Genomic DNA, 20312 nt, shown 5'->3' on the forward strand with positions numbered 1-20312 from the left:
TTCTGGCGCAGCTGGAGGGCTGGCGTTGGGAGGGTGACCAAGCTCAAGGAACTAGTAGAGTTCAGAGAGTATGAAAACCCTGTTTTATACAGCTGTGCAACTTACTGTGAGCAGTATCTCATTTTGGAAACTAGCGGGCAGAGCTTGGAATAGTATCACAATTTTCCTCAGTTCCCCTGGATACATACGCATGTGTGGATTACATAGTCTGTATAGCTATGCACTACATATTCATGTTGCAAGGCCAAGAGATAATAGGCTGTGAATTAATTTCACTTACTTGTTTACTAGAAAAACTATTGCTAGTGTGAGCTCTGAGTAGGTTGACCATCCATCCCATATTTGGGACAGTCCCGTATTTGGGACGCCAACAAGGCATCCCAACTTATTTTTTAAAAGAGACTCATTGGCCCGTGTTTGGGCTGTCCCTCCCCCACCTTCCCTGAGCCTCTGGGAAGCAGGGGGATTGTGGGCAGCTGCGGCTTCCCCAGGGCTCAGGGAGCGCTGGCGGGAGTGGGGGACTGCTGCTTCCCCAGGCCTCCCAGGGAGGCTGGCAGCTGTGGCTTCACCCGGGCTCCTGGGGATCACTGGCAGCTGCTGCTTTCCCCAGGCTCCCGGGGAGTGCTGGTGGCTGCTGCTTCCTTCTCGGCTCCCCAGGGCTTGGAGGAGCTACCTCTCACCCCACATCTCCCTATCCCATGTTTGGGACAGAGAGATATGGTTGCCGTAACTCTGAGTCTTACGTGGAAGAAAATTTTTGTGGGAGAATATTCCATATTTTGATGGAGGGTAATTTTTTTAAAAGGATGGCTGTTTGACAATTTGCTCAGGGGTTTAGAAAGTTAAAATAAGTGTCTGCCCTCTCCCTTTATTTCTCTTCTGACACACATGATGCATTAAATTACTATACACCTAAGACTGCGTCTCTCTTGCCCTCTGTCAACTAATTTATATCCCCCAGACCTTCTTTTAATGTAGTAAGGTGCCTTGAATTTTCAGGCAAAACCGAGAACTCTGAACCTGTTATTTTGGGATAATGCATAGCAGGGGAGAAGGAACAACAACCACTTCTTCAAACATCCCTTAGGCTTATACATAAGAGAGAAACCAAAAATGTGCGGGAGTGAGACTTCAGTATCGATGCGAACATGTTAATAAAATTACTATACCTTAAAATTAAGTTGTTAAAATCTTTGCTTGTGCCTTCAATAAATATTAAGATATGATTATAAAGGTGTTATAGCCAGGATATTTGGAAATACAATATACATGCTTAGTTATGTTACAAAATATTAAAGCTGATCAGAAAAGTTCCAGAAAGTTTTTTTTGCTTCTGACTATAAAGCTAAAGGTAAAATGGGCCTATACCCGTCCAGCGTCCCTTTTCTTTTCAAAGAGAAAAACTGAATGTAAACTTCCACAAAATCATAGACATATCCTTATTGAAATTGATGTCTTTTGTGAACATACCAAAGATTTCACTCTTTAAATTTGGAGAAAATTTATGGTGGAAAATTTTTTATAGACAATACTGGTAACTTTGTTTCTATTTAAAGGTAAAAACTTTTGTTGTTTCTCAAATACCTAAGGTGGCATTAGCTACTGTTAACATGTATCCTATATTTGCCAATATTTTTTGTGTCTGAAATTTAAGTCTTCCTATAATGACCTACTTCACGTAAATCCTTGTACTCGGGGTGGAGCATAGGTCATCAAAAGTCTCAACCATTTCACTCTGTCTTGGGACAGAACTTCAAGCTGACCCCAGGAATACCACGGTCTCAGTAGACCTCAGGAATACTTTCAGTCTCAGTAGACCTTCTCCGCGATGTACGAAGTCTTCCACTTCTGTGTTTTCCTTGTGTTTTCCATTGGAGAGCTTGATGGACTATACTGAATGATGGTTTTCTAAGAGCATGGCTAAGCCATCCCCATTTTCTTCTCTTGATTTGAAAGTCAAGTGGTTCTTGTCCTGCTGTGTTCCAAAGCTCCTCGTTTGTGACAAAGCCTTGCCATTTGATGCAACAGAGTTTCATGAAAGAGTGTCTGTGGCACAAAATAGGGTAGGGATGTGTTATGTGCAAGGACAAAATCTGGTTTTTAAGCATCCTCTGTGCAGCAGGCACTACACAGAGATGTTAAGAGATCTGCTTGACTCGGTTTGCTTCCAGTCATGATAAGGCACAGATTGGAGCATGCTTTCAAACCTGTGATTGAAAAAGCAGCTTCTGCAGTTGTTCATGCTGAAAGCGGATGGGGAGGGAGCCCTACGGACTGTGCCAGTGGTTGTCACTGCCTGGCCTTCCTCTTCCACCCCCTGGGCTGGACAGTGAAAATTTCCCTTCCCCCAACAGCCCAGAGAGAGTAGTGGGGGTGGTCCAGGCACGATGGAGCAGCTTGTGCTGTCATATAATAATGTAATGCTTCTTCCTCTGCTTCCTTTGAGATGCAGAAAGAGATGTTGGTCTCCTTAGAATAACAAACATTGATGAGGAACGGATGCTGACTGAATGTGGGCACAAGGCTGGTCATTATGCTACACTGGTCTGCAGTGCCATGGTGCCAGAATACTTACTGGTGGCTTGGTGTGGAAAAGTGTCACATCGAGGAGGTCAGAATAAGGCAGGCCTCCCAAAAAACCTTATGAGAAGACTGAATACCTATCTGAGAGCTTTATGGAGATGAGCAAAGAGGATCAGTGCTCTGTCCCCAGGCACATGAACAAGTTTTTCTGGGAGCCCCAAGCTGTGTAAATACAGTGGCCACCACAGATCAGACAATTACCTTAGCCCACTTACAGCATGATTAAAAATGAGAATTCACCAGAGGTGCCCTTTTCTCCATCAGGGTCTGGCTGTGAAATGTCCTGGGAGGAGAGGATGAGATCCAACATTACAAAAAGTTTGTGGTTGTCTGTGACATCAGCTGCTCTGTTTGCCTGCTGACCATTGTCTTTCTCCTCTTCCCCCTCCTTGCTGTTGCCAAAGGCTTCCTGAGGAATCTTCTTGGAGATACCCACAAACGGTTTGAAGACAGTGGTTGAGTCACTCCCTAGAATCTCATGCAGTTGCTCAGAGAAGCAGCATGTGTGCATTGGTGACCCCAGAACACTTGTTTGCTTCCTTTGTTTTATGGTACCCCTGCCTGAGCTCCTTTGTTTTCATGTGGCATTGCTGGGGGTTCTTGGTGTATGCTTTTTCCTCTGTGCCCTTTGAGATCTTGGCATATATGTCTGCATTTCTTTTTGCTGCTTTGTAGTTTTCCCTGCACAGATTCACCTTCCCACTCATCAGTCAGGTCCTGGATCTCCTGCACACTCTATGCTGGTGCTTACCTGTGACCTGGAAATTTATGGCCAGATATGCTGCTGATATGTGCTGCCTGCTCCACTTGCCACAATGGCCAAACAGAAAATGAATTCAAAATTTCACAGGCTGTTTCCTGTGCACCTGGAGAGCAGCGGAGGTGAGAGTGGTGGCCAGAGTCATCACAGTGGGACACTGTGGGACATCTCTAGGCCAAGAATGTTGAATTTCACAGAGCTCCACCCGCACTACCCTAAGGTCAACCGTGCAAGGACAAATTTGCCATTACTCATGAAAAGCAGTATTACAAAAGTCGAGCATAGAAACCCTTCAAGTCAACAGAATGGGCCCTGTAGGGTGGGCTGATTCCTTAGAAATTCAACCTAGTTTCCTAGTGTGGACCAAGCCTCAAATCCTGGTTATAATGATCTTTCTTCAAACTTTACAGTGGTGAAGCCAGAGTCTACTCTCCATTGCAAGTGTCTAGAATTTGACTACTTAGAGATTAGGGGATATTTTAAAACAAGCCCCCAAACCAAGACCAAAACCAAACAGAAACCAAAACAAAACAAAAACCCCACACACGCACACTTCAACTGCCTGTAATAATTCTGGAGAAATGAGGTTGGAGTACGAGTCCTTGGTTCATGAGGTGGTTTGTTTTGAAGCAATTTTAGATGTGAAGTCTGTATACCAAGCCTATCAAATCTTACGGATTTCTTTGTGGAAAGTGACATTTTCATTACGCTTTGGTGAAAGACTAATATCTCTGTAATGCCTTCAATTCATAGTATATTATTTTTGCTACAGTAAAGAATAGACTTGATTAGTTGCAGGCTTCTTTTCTGCTTGAATTTGACAGCAAGCTGTTTTGTATTCCGGCTGTGCTGCTTGCATCTAAAGGCCAAAGGGAAGGCAATGAAACCAATTTTCTCTTACTTCGCAAGGGCAACCATCACTGCTGACTTCTGATGACATTGACTGTAATGACTTTTGTGATATTTTCAGAGGTTTCAATAATCATATGGCCACCAGCTAGTCTGAAAATTGCTGTTGTGAGCAAAGGGATAACTTAGCTAATTCTGAGTGAAAATTTATCTATTCTCATGGATTTAATGAGGTCTGTCGTGTTAAATTGTGTAAAGTCAGTTTCCTTATCTCTTAACAAATCACACCCAGCTTTATTAAAAGAACTAAAAAAATCTAAATTTTACAATGGTTCTTAAAGTGAAAACTACAAGAAGCAAGTAATTTGGTAATGAAAATTAACTGAACTAGTGGGTTTCATTTGTTTATAATGCACTTCTACTGCACATTCAGGTTTACTTCTTCTAGCGCAAAATCTATGCAAAAAGAATTGTTTCCACTGCAGTGTGAAAGAATTTCCATGAAAGTGTTTAATGGTTAAGTGAAGCGAGGCCTCACACTCAGCTGTATGTGATTTGAATGTAATGTAAGTTTTGAAGATGGCATTCAGTCAATTCAGAAGTGGGCAGAATTGCATTGATATTGGTGAAAACATGAAAAACCTGATTTTTCACTAATATAGTGCTTATGATCATGTAGGTTCCTGGTACAGGGGTGAGGCTGTGACCTCACAGAGGCTTCTGGAGAGGGAATGGTGCCACCCTGAATTCAGGGGAGAGGCAGTGAACTCAGGGGTGATGCTTTAAAGTTAGAGGGATGGAGAGCTTCCTCTCTTTGCAATGCCAAATGGGCATTCTGTGGGCCTGATTTTAGTGCAAATGAGACTCCAGTAAGTCTCTAGCACCCTGGGTTTGGTCAGCCTCCCACGTAGGCAGTTCTTCCAGTCGGGTGCCTCTATTTTGGGGGCTGGATGATTAGCTGGGGAGGAGGGTAGATAAGTGTACAGATTTACCTACATAACCAAAGAAGTGTGTGGCTCCCCAGATACTGTTCTTAAGTTACATAAAAACTTTATTTTTCAAGTTTAAATTTGTGTCTTGTGATGGGGCAGAGCAAGTCCTTTGACGCTCTGTGCTGGAAGCTTCAAGGCCATGTCACATCCCATCCCTAAAAGGCAGTGGAGAAGGTCCTCCAGACTGCCTAAAGTGGCTGGCTGTGTGGGACCCAGCCATCGGGCCCCACCGCATAATATATGAAATGTTGCAGGACCGGAGGGAGTTCAGTTCCTTGCTGGAGCTGTAGGCGTGTGAATGATGTGTGGCTGGTTGATGGAGCCGCAGAACCTGGGAAACGGCAATGCTGCCAGAAGCCAGGGAGAGTGAGAAGGAGCCCTGAGCTGCTTGCTGGGACGTGCTTAGGAAAAGGCCCTAAAGTCGGAGTGAAGATGGCACGGGGCCACAGGGAAGTGGCCTAGGGAATTTGAGAAGCCGTGTGACATAATTAAATGGCTGCTCGATAGGGGGTCCCTGGGCTGTGACCCAGAGTAGTGGGTGGGCTCAGGTCCCTCCCACCCCGCTTAGCCACCGGGGAGAAGTGGCCTTGATGTTGAGGCACCCCAGAGGGGAAACTGAACTATAGTGGCTGAGCTGGAGAGCTGCAGCCAGAATGCCCAAGAGGAAGGGTGAAGACATTGTCCCCAGTGAGGGAGCCATGGGACACTGCCCTGTCCTGGGGCAGGGACAAACTGAAAGTGAGTGAAGGCAGGCGCATACACTTGGCCAAGCAAGTGCTCATGAGAGAGGTCACTCTGTGTAAAAAAGTAAATCTGAAGAGGCATTTTATGTTGTGTGTCTCTGATGCTGAGGTCTTGTCTGTGTTAGAAAAGGTTTGCCAGTTTGACTATACGAACAAATACTCCTACAGGTTGACTCTCTCTAGTTTGGCACTCTTGGGACCTGATTGGAGCTGGGTGAGAGAATTTGCCGGGCCATGGGAAGTCAATATTGTCTAGCACATTACCAATGCTTCCACTCCTTACCGGGCTCTTAGAAGACATTTAGGGGTAAATTAGAGCTAACTAACACCACAGAACACTGAGAGCCAGGACTGGTGGCTGGAAACAAACTTTAGGGGACCACGGGAAACTTGGTCACACCTGTGGTAAGTGGTCGTACGGCTAATTAAAATCTTGCCGGGTTACAGATGTTGCCGGATGAGGGAGTATCGTAATAGAGAGGTTCAACCTGTAGTATAGACATGGCTTAAATCGATAAAGCGCCTTTGCTGATAGAGCTCATACAAGTTCCCCAAGTTAAATAACCTATACCAGCAAAAGGACTTCTTTCGCTCATGTAGTTGGTTTTACGCTAGGCCAGAGGTCTGCAGCTGAAATTGTGAGAGGAGCCATTTTTTCAAATTCAGTTATAAAACCAATCCTTCAAGAGCCGCAATGCATGTGAATACAAGGCAGTCCTTAATAAATATTAATGTCAAACAGTGCTTTTTACCACGTCTATTTTAAGAGCAGTACACAGATAATGATTTGTGTCAGTTAGGCAGTTGTTAGCCCTATCTCCAGGCTTTACCCCCTGTGCCACAAATCCTCCCCCCATCACCAGGATTAATCCTTCTGAGCTGCAACCCACCCCCACCCCTGCTCCTAGGCGTAACCCTGTGAACCCCAATCTACCCCCGCTGCCTCCAGGCTTTACCCCCCTGAGCTCCAACCTCACTCCCCCACTGGGCTTAACTCACCTCAGTGCACATTGCTGCTGCGGCCGCTGCCTTCCCCAGCTGCTTCCCACCACAGCCGCCGCCTCCTCAGCATAGCCACGTGGCTCTGGCTCTTGGGTTGCTCCTCCCCGCAGCTTTCATGACAGCTTAGACTTCCGCCCATGTGAGGTGGCTCCCTGCCTGGCTGGCTTTACCCCCCAGGCTCCCTGCCCTCCCACAGCTGACAGCTGAGCAGATCCAGCTGCCACCACTTACACAACAAAACTAAATTCAGTTCGTTCAATGGCACGTGACTGAATTTGTTTTTTTGTTTAAGGGACGGCAGCGGCAGCCTCCAGAGACACATGCGGAATCAGTGGCAGTAGCTCTCGGAGCCACAAGTGACCCTTCAAAGATCTGCATGTGGCATTGGAGCTCCAGGTTGCCAACCCCTGCACTATGGTGTATACCAGCATAGTTATGGTGATATATAAAAATCATACCCTGACTGGAGTGGTAGAGATGGTGTAAGTTCTATGTGTCGATCAACCACATAATACTTAACTCCTCCCCACCACCCACTTTTTTAAAAAATCTGGTCTCCCCCAGCCTTTCTGGTGAGAATGAGTTCTTGGGGAGAGAAAAAACATGGCTTTTTAACTAATCGATTGCTGAATTTCTGACATAGCGTTCAGGTTGTCGTGAACAATAAAGTAGGCCAGTGTGACCGTTTGAGTGGAAACGTGAGGTACTACTTACTAAAGTGGTTTGGCAAATGCTGAAGGGTGTAACTCCACTCTGGAGGATCTCCTATAACACCAGATAGGAGGCCTGGCTTGCTGCACAAAGACAAGATACATTGGTAGTCTGAACAAATTTCACTTTTGAAGTAATTAATAAATAGTCTGTTTCTATCACAGATGCCAACATTGTATAACTCTGCTCTTCTGATGGGTTAAACATTTGACAGTCTGGGAGCTGCAATGATCCAAGACTTATAGGTCAATGCATTTACCCTTCGGCAAGAAAAATGACTTAGACCGAATATGTCTTAGTTCAGTTTGAAATTCAATAAATCCTAGAGATAACTGTCTTAATAAGCCATTAGATCTAGAAACATTTTTCAAGTAAATCATTTAATTTTGAAGGAAAAAAAAAATATATATATATATATAAAATACAACAGTAAATTATCAAAGTATTAAATTCACAAAATCCATATGAAAGAGTTGGCTTAGTTTGAATGACTGAGCCTTTTTTTAATTCTTTGTTTTTTCTTGGCAAATGTAATAAAATAGGGCCATAGTTCATACTGTATAGTGTTTATTTGCTTTGAATACTGTTATGATGAATTTAGGCAATAGGTGGAAGTCAAGCGTAAGAGAGTGAGTTGAGAAGACAAGTAGTTAAATACATTTCAGAAGTTCTGAGATGAAGGAGAAGTGTTTGGAATATAGTAGGTAAATTAACAAGTTAATTATCATGATTTAGTAATATTGATAAGATCATTAATGATCCTATAATAGTTAAGCTTCAGAATAACTTACTTGGTTTTACTACACATTTTAGAAAACAGGCAGCAATCATTTTTTTTTCATTCCTGAGGGCAGAGTGTTTAACACTGTAGTTTATGGCATTAGTTGTGTGTCTTGTTTTGGACCTGGCTGATGCACTCAAACAATGGTTAAACAGTTAAAGATGGTGACAAGTTTAATGTTTGAACATCAATATGTCCAGTTATATTTAACTAGCAGTAACGTACACTGGCTTTGCCTCTTATGTGTTACGTAACGTAGGTTTAGATGACTGATCATTTTGATCATGAAAACAGATTGAACTTATCCATAGAGGACAAAGATTCTTCAAATATAAACAACTATTGGGATATTTGTTATTTAACTTCACGCTTCTACTTAGAGTGGTGTTTAATCTACTTTACAACTGCCAAAGCAATAACATTTTAATTCACTTTTTAGGCAGATTCTCTTTAATGAATGTTCATGACACAATCCATTTTATGTGACTATGTTGTCAGTTAGGAGGCATTTGTTGATGGTACTGTTGTTAATGTATAACACAGTGTGTTTGTTTTTATATTGTAAATGTTTAGTATTATGCACTGTTTCCTGTTCTTCCCACCAGAACAATTTCTGAAGTATATGGTAAATTTTTTATAGGTATTGATCTTTAAAACTAAATATAGAAATATTGAGTCTCATATCATTGTTGGATAAATATACATTGTGTGTGAAGGGTGTAAAAGGTCTCAAGATAAAATAGAATATAAACAGATTGACACCAGAACACCAGAATTCTCTTTGTGTAGATTGTAATATTCTGAATAACTTACAGAACTCAAAAAGGAAAGATTTTTCCTGTACTCTTTTCTTTTATAAGAATTTCCAGATACCTAAAATTACTTTCTTTAACCTTCCAGTTTTGTTTACTTTGTGGATTTTAAAGTATTTTTATTAACATTTTTGCGGTTTCCCATGTTGTTGATGAGTCAGCTCTCCCTCACTTCTCTGAAATTCTCACTGCAGCAAGGAAGAGGGAAAAAAATGTTCTGACATAGGGAAAATAGGATGCAAATTCACAGGACTGACGGTGGCTTATGGGCTAGTGTAATACATGCAAATAAAGTAAAAGTCATGTTATTCGGAATTCAGATTCCATGTTATCCAGCACTCTCTATTAACTGGCTGCTGCGTGGCTGGACCCAGCAGAATGGGGCCAGTGGCCGGCTGCCCATCTGGTAGCTGGCGGTGGCAACAAGGCTGGTGGAGGGGGCCTATGGTCCTGCTCCAATAACTGGTAAATTTGATAATCTGGCACCCCTCCAACCCCAAGGGGTGCCAGGGAATGATTGACTAGATTTCTGTCTGATGGTCTCCCTCTATCACCAGGTGCCTATTGCACACTTCATCTGTGAAGAGTTTTGTCCAAACGGGATATGAAGTATACTGCTCATTTTTGCTGTGTTTTCTCTTTCTTAAAGTTAAGAAGTATTCGTTTATTTAAAATAATTTGAAAATCCTGAAAAGTCTCAGAGGCAAACTTGTTTCAGTCTGTATGTGTAAAAACAACAAGGTGTCCTGTAAATCAGTCAGTCTCTAAGGTGCTACAGGACTCCTCGTTGTTCCTGAAATTCCTGGTTGTTGCTGTGGAGTAACTGTTTAGCCCCTTTGAAGGAAGGAATACACGAGCTCTTTACGTGATTAAATGGGATGAAAGCTGTACATCAGAATTTCCCAAAATTAAAACATTTGCTTACCCATTTCATGACTTCTGCCTTAGAATCATAGAACAATAGAGCTGGAAGAGACTTAAAAAAGCCATCAAGTCCAGCCCCCTGTCCTAGGCAGGATCAAACCCATCAGATCAGCCCAGCCAGGGCTTTGTTGAGCTGAGATTTAAACACCTCCAGGGATGGAGACTCCACCACTTCCCTGGGTAGACCATTCCAGTGCTTCACCACCCTGCTAGTGAAAAGTTTTTCCTAATGTTCAACCCGGAACTTCCCAGCTGCAACTTGAGACCGTTGTTCTGTGTTCTGCCATCTGTGACCACTGTGAACAGCCTCTCTCCAGCCTCTTTGCAACCTCCCTTCAGTACTTTGAAGGCTGTTATCAAGTCCCCCCTCAGTCTTCTCTTCTGCAGACTAAACAGTCCCAATTCCCTCAATCTTTCTTCATAGGTCATATGCTCCAGCCCCCTAATTATTTTGGTCACCCTCCGCTGGACCCTCTTCAGTGTGTCCACATCCTTCCTATAATTGGGGGCCTAGAACTGGACACAGTCCTCCAGATGCAGCCTTTAAAAAGTGGAAGTAAAATCCTAGTGATCAAAATAGAAAGGAACATAAACACTGCCAAATTAAGTGTAAAAATGCAATAAGAAAAGCCAAAAAAGATTTTGAGGAACAGTTAGCCATAAATTCAAAAAACAATAGTAGAATGTTTTTTTAAGTACATTAGAAGCAGGAAGCCTGCTAAAAAAAGCAGTGGGGCCCCTGGACGAGAGAGACATAAAAGGAGCAATCAAGGAAGATAATGCCATTGCGGAAAAACTAAATGATTTCTTTGCTTCAGTCTTCACGGCTGAGGATGTTAGAGAGATTCCCAAATCTGAGACGTCCTTTATGGGTGACATATCTGAGGAACTGTCCCAGATTGAAGTATCATTAGAGGAGTTTTTGGAACTAATTGATAGGCTAAACAGTCAGAAGTCCCCGGAACCGGATGGTGTTCACCCAAGGGTTCTGAAAAGACTCAAATGTGAAATTGCGGAACTGTTAATGGTGGTTTGTAACCTATCCTTTAAATCAGCTTTGGTACCCAATGATTGGAAGACAGCTAATATAACCCCAATATTTAAAAAGGGCTCTAAAGGAGACCCTAGCAATTATAGACCGGTAAGTCTAACGTCAGTACCAGGCAAATTAGTAGAAACAATAGTAAAGAATAAAATTGTCAGACAGGTAGAGGAACGTGATTTGTTAAGCAAAAGTCAACATGGTTTCTGTAAAGGGAAGTCATGTCTTACTAATCTATTAGAGTTCTTTGAAGGGGTTAACAAGCACGTGGATGGGGGGATCCGGTAGACATAGTATACTTAGATTTCCAGAAAGCCTTTGACATGGTCCCTCACCAAAGGCTCTTGTGTAAATTAGGTGGTCATGGGATAGGAAGAAAGATCCTTTCATGGATTGGGAACTGGTTAAAAGACAGGAAACAAAGGGTAGGAATAAGTGGTAAATTTTCACAATGGAAGGGGGTAACTAGTGGTGTTCCCCAAGGGTCAGTCCTGGGACCAATCTTGTTCAACTTGTTCATCAATGATCTAGAAAATGAGGTAAGCAGTGAGGTGGCAAAGTTTGCAGATGACACCAAACTGTTCAGGATAGTCAAAACCAAAGCAGACTGTGAAGAACTTCAAAAAGATCTCAGCAAACTGAGTGATTGGGCAGCAAAATGGCAAATGAAATTTAATGTGGGTAAGTGTAAGGTAATGCACATTGGGAAAAATAACCCTAATTATACATATAATATGATGGGGGCAAATTTAGCTACAACAGGTCAGGAAAGGGATCTTGGACTTATAGTGGATGGTTCTCTGAAAACATCCACACAGTGTGCAGCAGCAGTTAGTAAAGCAAATAGGATGTTAGGAATAATTAAAAAAGGGATAGAAAATAAGACAAAGAATATCTAACTTCCCCTATATAAAACTATGGTATGCCCACATCTTGAGTACTGCGTGCAGATGTGGTCTTCTCACCTCAAAAAAGATATATTGGCATTAGAAAAGGTTCAGAAAAGGGCAACTAAAATGATTAGGGGTTTGGAATGGGTCCCATATGAGGAGAGGCTAGAGAGACTGGGACTTTTCAGTCTAGAAAAGAGGAGACTGAGGGGCGATATGATAGAAGTATATAAAATCATGAATGGTGTGGAGAAAGTGAATACAGAAAAGTTATTTACTTGTTCCCATAATATAAGAACTAGAGGACACCAAATGAAATTAATGGGTAGCAGGTTCAAAACTAATAAAAGAAAGTTTTTCTTCACACAGCGCACAGTCAACCTGTGGAACTCCTTACCAGAGGACGCTGTGAAGGCCAGGACTCTAACAGAGGTTAAAAAAGAGCTCGATAAATATTTGGAGGTCAGGTCCGTAGATGGCTATTAGCAAGGGATAAGGTATGGTGCCTAGCCTTTTGTCGAAGGCGGGAGATGGATGGCAGGAGACAAATCGCTTGATCATTGTCTTCGGTTCACCTCCTCTGGGGCACCAGGCATTGGCTACTGTCGGCAGACAGGATACTGGGCTAGATGGACCTTTGGTCTGACCCAGTATGGCCGTTCTTATGTTATGTTCTCACCAAAGCCGAATAAAGAAGAATAATCACTTCTCTGGATCTACTGACAATGCACCTCTTGATGCAACTTAGTATGCCATTAGCCTTCTTGGCTACAATGGCACACTGTTGACTCATGTCCAGCTTCTCGTCCACTACAACTCCCAGGTCCTTTTCTGCAGAATTACTACTAAGCCACTTGGACCCCAGCTTGTAACAATGCTTGGGATTCTTCTGGCCCAAGTGCAGGACTCTGCACTTGTCCTTATTGAGCCTCATCAGATTTCTTGCGGCCCAGTCTTCCAATTTGTCTACGTCACTCTGGACCCTATCCCTACCCTCCAGCGTATCTACCTCTCCCCCTAGTTTGGTGTCATCCGCAAACTTGCTGAGGGTGCAATCCAATGCCTCATCCAGGTCATTGATAAATATGTTGAACAGAACAGGCCTCAGAACTGAACCTTGGGGCACTCCACTAGAAACCGACTGCCATCCTGACATCGAGCTGTTGATTACTACGCGCTGGGCCTGACCTTCTAGCCAGCTTTCTGTCCATCTTACCATCCATTTATCCAATCCGCTTTCCTTTAACTTGCTGACAAGAATATTGTGGGAGACCGTATCAAAAGCTTTGCTAAAGTCAAGATAAATCACATCCATTGATTTCCCCCCCCCCCCCCCCCCCCCACATCCACAGAGCCAGTTATCTCATTGTAGAAACTAATCAGATTGGTCGGGCATGACTTGCCCTTCATGAATCCATGCTGACTATTCCTGATCACTTTCCCCTCCTCCAAGTGCCTCAAAATGACTTGCTTTGAGGAACCCCTCCATGATTTTTCCAGGGACTGATGTGAGAATGACCAACCTATCATTCCCTGGATCATCTGTATTCCCTTTTTTAAAGGTGGGCACTACATTTGCCTTTTTCCAATCATCCGGGATCTCTCCTGATCTCCACGACTTTTCAAAGATAATGGCCAAGGGCTCGTCAATGACATATGCCAACTCCCTCAGAACTCTTGGATGAATTAGGTCCAGGCCCATGGATTTATGTAGGTTTAGCTTTTTTAGATAGCTCCTAACCTGTTCTTTTCCCACCAAAGGCTGTCCACCTTCATCCCACAGTGCATCACTTATCGCATTAGTCTGGGAGCTGTCCTTGCTGTGAAAACAGAGGCAAAGAAAGCACTAATTACTTCAGCTTTCCCTATATCATCTGTCACTGGGTTACCTCCCTCACCCAGTAGGGGCTCCACGTCCTCTCTGATCACCTTCTTCTTGCGAACATGCCTGTAGAAACGTTTTTCTTGTTATCCTTCACATTCCTCGCAAGTCGCAATTCCGGTTATGCTTTCGCCTTCCTGATAACTGCCCTGCATTCTCAAGCTATATATTTATATCCCTTTCTCGACATCTGTCCCAGTTTCCACTTTTCGTAAGCTCCCTTTTTGTGCCTAAGTTTTCCAAGGATTTCCCCAGTAAGCCAGTCTGGTGTCCTACCATATTTACTTCTCTTGCTGCATCAGGACAGTTTCTTTCTGCGCCTTCAATAGGGCTTCCTTAAAAACTGCCAGTTTTCCTGGACAGCTTTTCCCTTCATGGTAGCATCCCAGGGGATTCTGCCCATTAGGTTCCTGAATGAATCAAAGTCTGCTTTTCTGAAGTCCAAGGTGTGTAATTTACTGCTTTCTTTCCTTTCTTTGGTCAGGATCCTGAAGTCTACCATCTCATGATCACGGTTTCCCAGGTTGTCACCCACCTCTACCTTCCCTATTAGTTCCTCCCTGTTTGTAAGCAGCAGGTCGAGCTGCGCACGACCTCTGGTTAGGTCCTTGAGCACTTGTACCAAGAAGTGGTTCCCAACATTCTCCAGGGTAATTGTCAGGGTAATTAAAGTCCCCCATGATAATGAGAGCCTGCGATCTGGAAACTTCTCTCAGTTGTCCAAATAAAGCCTCATCTACCTCATCATCCTGATTTGGCATCCTGTAGCAGACACCAACCACCACATCTCCAGTGTTGCCTACACCAATAAGCTTGACCCGTAGATTCTCAACAGGCTTTTCTCCTGTATGTACTGGAGTTCCAAGCAATCATAGTGCTCTCTTACATACAGTGCAACTCCTCCTTCTTTTCTCCCATATCAACGTACCCCCTCTCCCAGTGCCGTCTCAGTTCTTACCTCCTAATTTTTAGTAATTTATTTTCTGTGTGTACCCCTTGAAATATTTTTGTGTACCACACCTTGGGAAACATTGCTGTACAGGTTGGAAGGTTGCATGTTCCAAAGCCCTTTATGACTTTCACCTACAGAGAGAGAGTACAAAAGTGTCAAGGCTGTGGCTGGGCTTTCCAAAGGAGGCCACGCTAGTTAAATGCCCAGCTCTTACTGAATTAAGTTTGGCGCCTAACTTGCATGGATGCCCTCGGAAAGCCTAGCCTAAATATTAACATTTTGCTGTAAATAGATGAGCTGGAAACATCAAACTCGTAAACTGCATTTGGCTTGTGAAAATGGTAGAATGCTTGGTCACTGCCTCACAAGTGCAGGTGAATTAAAATCTCGGGTCAAAGGCCTTGCTAAATAGTGTTCTGTTTTCCCTCCCTGTTCTTTTCCTACTCCAATCATTGATAATTTTTAGTAGGCTGCTAAATAGTGTTCTTTGCTAGATTTAACATACTTATCAATTATTTTATTTGAGGCCCCTAAGTGCTACAATATTACAATGATCGATGAGTATCCATCTTATTGGGCATAGTTATCAATCATACAGACAAGTAATACACAGGCAGTCTTTTTGTCTCAGAGAGCTCAGGATTGTACGCTGATGACCAGTTGTGTCAGAGCCAAATGGAGATGGATGTGGGGATTCAGCTCACCACTTCTGTAGCCATTATATCACAGGGTAGGGTTTTTTGTAAGTGGAGGAACTTGAAAGGAGATGAAAGTAAAAGGTTCTACCAGGCTTGTGAGGTGGAGCTTTTCCCATAGCAAAAAGCACAGAGGAGCATGTTGGAGGAGCATGTGTGATTGAGGTAGGTTTAAATTATGAAGGACGTTGAAGGTGAAGTTAGTGTCCTGGTGTTTTGATGCGAGGGAGTCTCTGGAAGGATACAGATGAGAATGAACTAGGAAGACTGTCCTACCACCAGTAGCTTTGAGTGGACTTGACCAGCGTAAGATTGTAGCGGTTGTGCCAGAGGTGAAGTTGGTCACTGCTTCCCTGCTGTGCCCTGCCCCTCCCCTCCCCTCTCCCCCCCGCCCCCGAAAAAGGGTGCCAGAACTCAAGTCTGATGAGCCCTCACAGGGGTTAGAGTGTTCAACTTTATGAAAATAATATTTGGTGCATAAGAAAAAATGAACTTGTTTTCCTGTTGGGGCTAAAAGAGGGTGAAAAAATCATGACACTAAACAAGAGTGGCAAACCTTTTTTCATCGGGGACCATACAGCAATTTTTTTACATGTTCGAGGGCTGAACACAAAATAGCCCCAACCCTCTTGTCCCCAGGCTTAAGTCTCTCGCAGCCCCAAACCACCCCGGATTAATTTACCTTAGCCAGGAGTTCCATGTGCTGTCAGCCCCCTGCTGCTCTCCTCTTCACTGCAGCTGCGCAGCTCCCCCCATGTCCAGTACAGCAGGGGCAGCTCCAGTGCCTTGTTGCACTGGAGGAATAGGACCCAATTTAAGTGTTTAATGGCCAAATCCCTCCTGGTGGCTGTTCAACCAATTAAATCGAGTCCTACTCTTTTAGTGCGGCAAGAAGGGCTCCAGAGGAGTGAGTGGCTGCAGCAGTGGGAGTCGCAAATGGCTCCTTACAGAGCCACATGAAGCTCTGAGCCGTCTAGCTGGCTTCAAAAAAGGTAGCGCTGTTGGCTCCATGGGTGGGATAAAAAGGCACTGCAGGCTGGATTTTGGCCCGTGGGTCATATGTTGGCCACCCTTGTGCTAAAATAACAGGAGAAAAGGTGCCAAAACACCATTCCAGTGGGTAATGCTAGGAAACAAAGCCCTGGTTAGTTGAAATATGAGGTAAAGACTTGAAGAAGAGCTTTGAAAACCTACACAGACAAGACAGTGCTGGAAATACTGTGTAGGAAGCAGTGGCAAGATTCAGAGACAGTTTGGATATGTGGGTCCAGATATAAAGCTGAGTCAAAGATGACAGCCAGGTGGTTACCTTGTTTTGAATGGAAGTTGGAATTTTTACAGATGTGAGTAACTAACAGCACTTAGTAACTGACATATGACTCTGTGCAGACCAATACTGCATGAAACTTTGTTCTCTATTCCCATATTGAACGTTTCATCTGGAAAGACAACAAATAATATCCTGGCAAACGCTTGCTTTATTGTCATTACTCACATATTTTTGTTAGATGCTATAAAAGGCCATCTACATCTGAGTAAGATCTTTAGTCTTGTCTGCTGTGTTTTATAGACCATTTTTGCTGGAATAGGACAGAATTTTCCAATATCTCAGTAAAGGTTATACATTATGTACCAAACAACTGGTTCAGGGTACGTGATTTACAATTGACAACATGCAGCAAGATTTTCACAGTTCAAAGATGGATGAGTAGAAATGCTTTATAGCTTCAGCTCTGAGTGTTGGGCTACAGTAACTCAATTTGAGGTAGAAGATTAAAGTGGAAGCATTTTCATTTTACATTTAAAATAATTGTGAATTGGCTACTTAATCACCTTCTCTGTACAGATAGCAATAAGTTGGTGTCCCTTTGTGTGGCAAATACCATAGTCTTAGCAACTGATTCATAATGCATTGATCCATATAATCAGTGAGTGGGTGTGCAGATTGAAGGGAGACAGTCTAATAAGTTAGGGAGGCAGAGAACGAAGGGGTGAGAATGTAGGCTGCTGCAGTTTTAGACTTTAAGATGAAGTGCAGTATTGTTGATCTGTAAACTACTATGAATTAAAATGTCAATATTCTTCATACTGACGTTGGCAAAGTCTGCTATAAGTTCAATAGGAGACGTTTCTGATGTTGCACATATCTCCTGTACATGTACTCTCCAGTGGTTTGCTGTACAAGTCGTTCCTCTGGTCTCGCCAAGGCTTCCAAGTGGTGAAAAACGCAAACTAAAGTAAGGACTTTTTGTAACTAGATGTTTATTACATTTAGGCTGTGTCTAGACTAGCCCCCCAGCTTCGAAGGGGGCATGGTAATTAGGGTGTTAGGAGATTACTGATGAAGTGCTGCGGTGCATATGCCGCACTTCATTCGGACTCATCTCCCCTGCAGCAAGTTTGAAGTGTGAAACTTTGAAGTGCTGGCTTGTGTGTAGCTGTGGATCAGCCGCAGGTACTTCGAAGTACCTGTGGCTACACGCAAGCTGGCGCTTCGAAGTTGCCGTGGGGGAGATTTAGCTGAATGAAGTGCTGCATATGCACCACAGCACTTCATTAGTAATCTTTCAACACCCTAATTACCATGTCCCCTTTCAAGTTGGGGGCTAGTCTAGACACAGCCTTAGTGAACGATACTTTTGGAACGCTGTGTGACAACCCCATCAATAATGGACTCACCAATCTTCTCAATGTATAAGCTTCAAATAAATTGCTTAGCTTAGTACTGCCTTAAGCAAGCACCTTTCATTTTGTCATGTAAGATTTTCTTCCTTGTTTCTCTGCTTTCATCCGTTCTCTGTTCATGACTCTCTGAAAGAATAACTGTTATCCAGACAAAATTTCACTGGGATTGACACCTGCCTGTCATCTGGACAGATAGGTTTCCTCCACTGTTGTAACTTGATTGGCAGAGTGGGTTCCACCACTTGCCCCCAACCAACTGCAATCTTATGGTCTGGCTTCTGTGATTCCAACTTTAATTTCTAACAGGAAACTGGATGCCTGTATTCCTTTAGTTCCGCTTTGAAAACCCCAGCCCTAATGGGATTTATGTGATTATTTTCCCCTTCTGATTCTTCTGAACTCCATGCAAAGCATTTGTATTTCCTTTTAAAAAAAAAAACTAGGGAGAGAAATTAGGAGGTCATAGTTGCATGCATAATTAGGCAAATAAAGATGTCCTTTTGCATGCAGTGCTAGTGAGCTCATAGGGCTGCAGAGATGTCCCTGGTATTGTGATGTAAAAAAACCAGTAAGTGACTTGCTGGGGACAAGGGCCTGTGAAAGACCCAGAAGTGAGAGGCATAAAATGGGACAGATACTTGAGAGGGATATTTTCAGTAAAATCCATATGAGTGGAGAGGTAGGTTACTTTCTTTTATAAAGCCCTTGAGTCAGAAACACCTTTTCTTATGTACATTCAGTGAACCTGGGCTCTTCTGTATTATCACTAAATTGAAGTAAAAGTATTCTTTTGGTAAATTTATTCTCACATACAGGGCGATACATAACAGAAAATGTGTTCCACCTTGTTTAACATTTCTGGGATACATTTAAATTAAATTTAACTCAAAGTTTGCTTTACAGGACCTGTGTGAAAAACTCTTTCAAAAGGAAAACTATACAACTGTGGTTTCTTTGAACAGGTACTTTGTGCTGGATTTTGAGACTGGGATCCTGCAGTATTTTGTGAATGAACAAAGTAAAAACCAGAAGCCCCGAGGAGCTCTGTCTTTAGCTGGAGCTATAGTCTCTCTCAGTGATGAAGTGCCACACATGTTGGTAATATACTTCGCAAATGGAGAAATATATAAACTGAGAGGTATAGTAATCTGCTAGCTATTTTTAAACATGCATGTAAAACTAGGCTTTCCTCGCATTTTACTTTTTTCAGCTTTTCCAACTAAAAAAAGATTGTTGAGTTTACATTGATTATAGCCATCTTACTGCATGGTAGACAATAAAGGGTGAAATAACCTGCAATTTAGTACATTGCCAAAGGAAATAATACAATCCACTCTCATGGTGTTTTGACCCTGACTTATGAATGCGCAATATTCTTGGTTGGCTTGATGTATGGCAGTTCTCAGTCACTTGTATTTAAAATAAAATTGTGGGGTGGGTGAGGCTAGATTTAACAATTTATCCACCAGCTAGCCAGCTGAGCTATTTTAGAACTGACTGTAACACAGACAGAAACCCTGTTGAGGAGGCATAAAGATTTGAACTCATTATTTAAGTTGCATAGACTATTGGGCATTTATTAAAGAGATAAAGGTGGTTTCTGTCAAGCAGATATAGTGTTTTTTTGAATAGTTAGGATTCATGTGCTCACAGCTTCTGCAGTCCTCTGCCTGCTGATTGAGATTTACAAACCTGTACACAGGAGCAGGCTTCTTATACTTAATTGTTACATTGGCCAAATTGCTGATGAGAAACTCAATAAGCTGTTCCCTTTTGTGTTCCCTTATAATTCAACTTAATTTGATGATAATTAGAGTTACCATTAATCTGAGAACCACAGTATAGATTTCTTCAGTATTTGTGTTCTTAATGTTGATACTGCATTTAATGATAATTTCAAAATGGTTTGCTATTAAGAATTTTTAGTAGTTGATGTGTCATAACTGAATTATGCATTTAATGTGCTTGCTTCTGCAGAATTCATACTGGTATAAATTGCAAATGCTGTT

At 42.7% G+C, this 20312-nt stretch overlaps 1 protein-coding gene across 2 annotated transcripts in view; it reads left to right on the top strand.

Moving 5' to 3' along the window:
- Positions 1–20312, top strand: part of OSBPL10 (oxysterol binding protein like 10) — a 178978-nt gene that overhangs the window by 26778 nt on the left and 131888 nt on the right. For both annotated transcript variants that reach the window (XM_074988343.1, XM_074988342.1), the window contains exon 2: positions 19266–19441. In XM_074988343.1, coding sequence (XP_074844444.1) covers positions 19266–19441 — 176 coding nt within the window. The remainder of the gene's footprint in view (positions 1–19265; positions 19442–20312) is intronic.

This window comes from Carettochelys insculpta, chromosome 2, assembly GCF_033958435.1.
Source record: "Carettochelys insculpta isolate YL-2023 chromosome 2, ASM3395843v1, whole genome shotgun sequence".
Classification (NCBI taxonomy): domain Eukaryota; kingdom Metazoa; phylum Chordata; order Testudines; family Carettochelyidae; genus Carettochelys; species Carettochelys insculpta.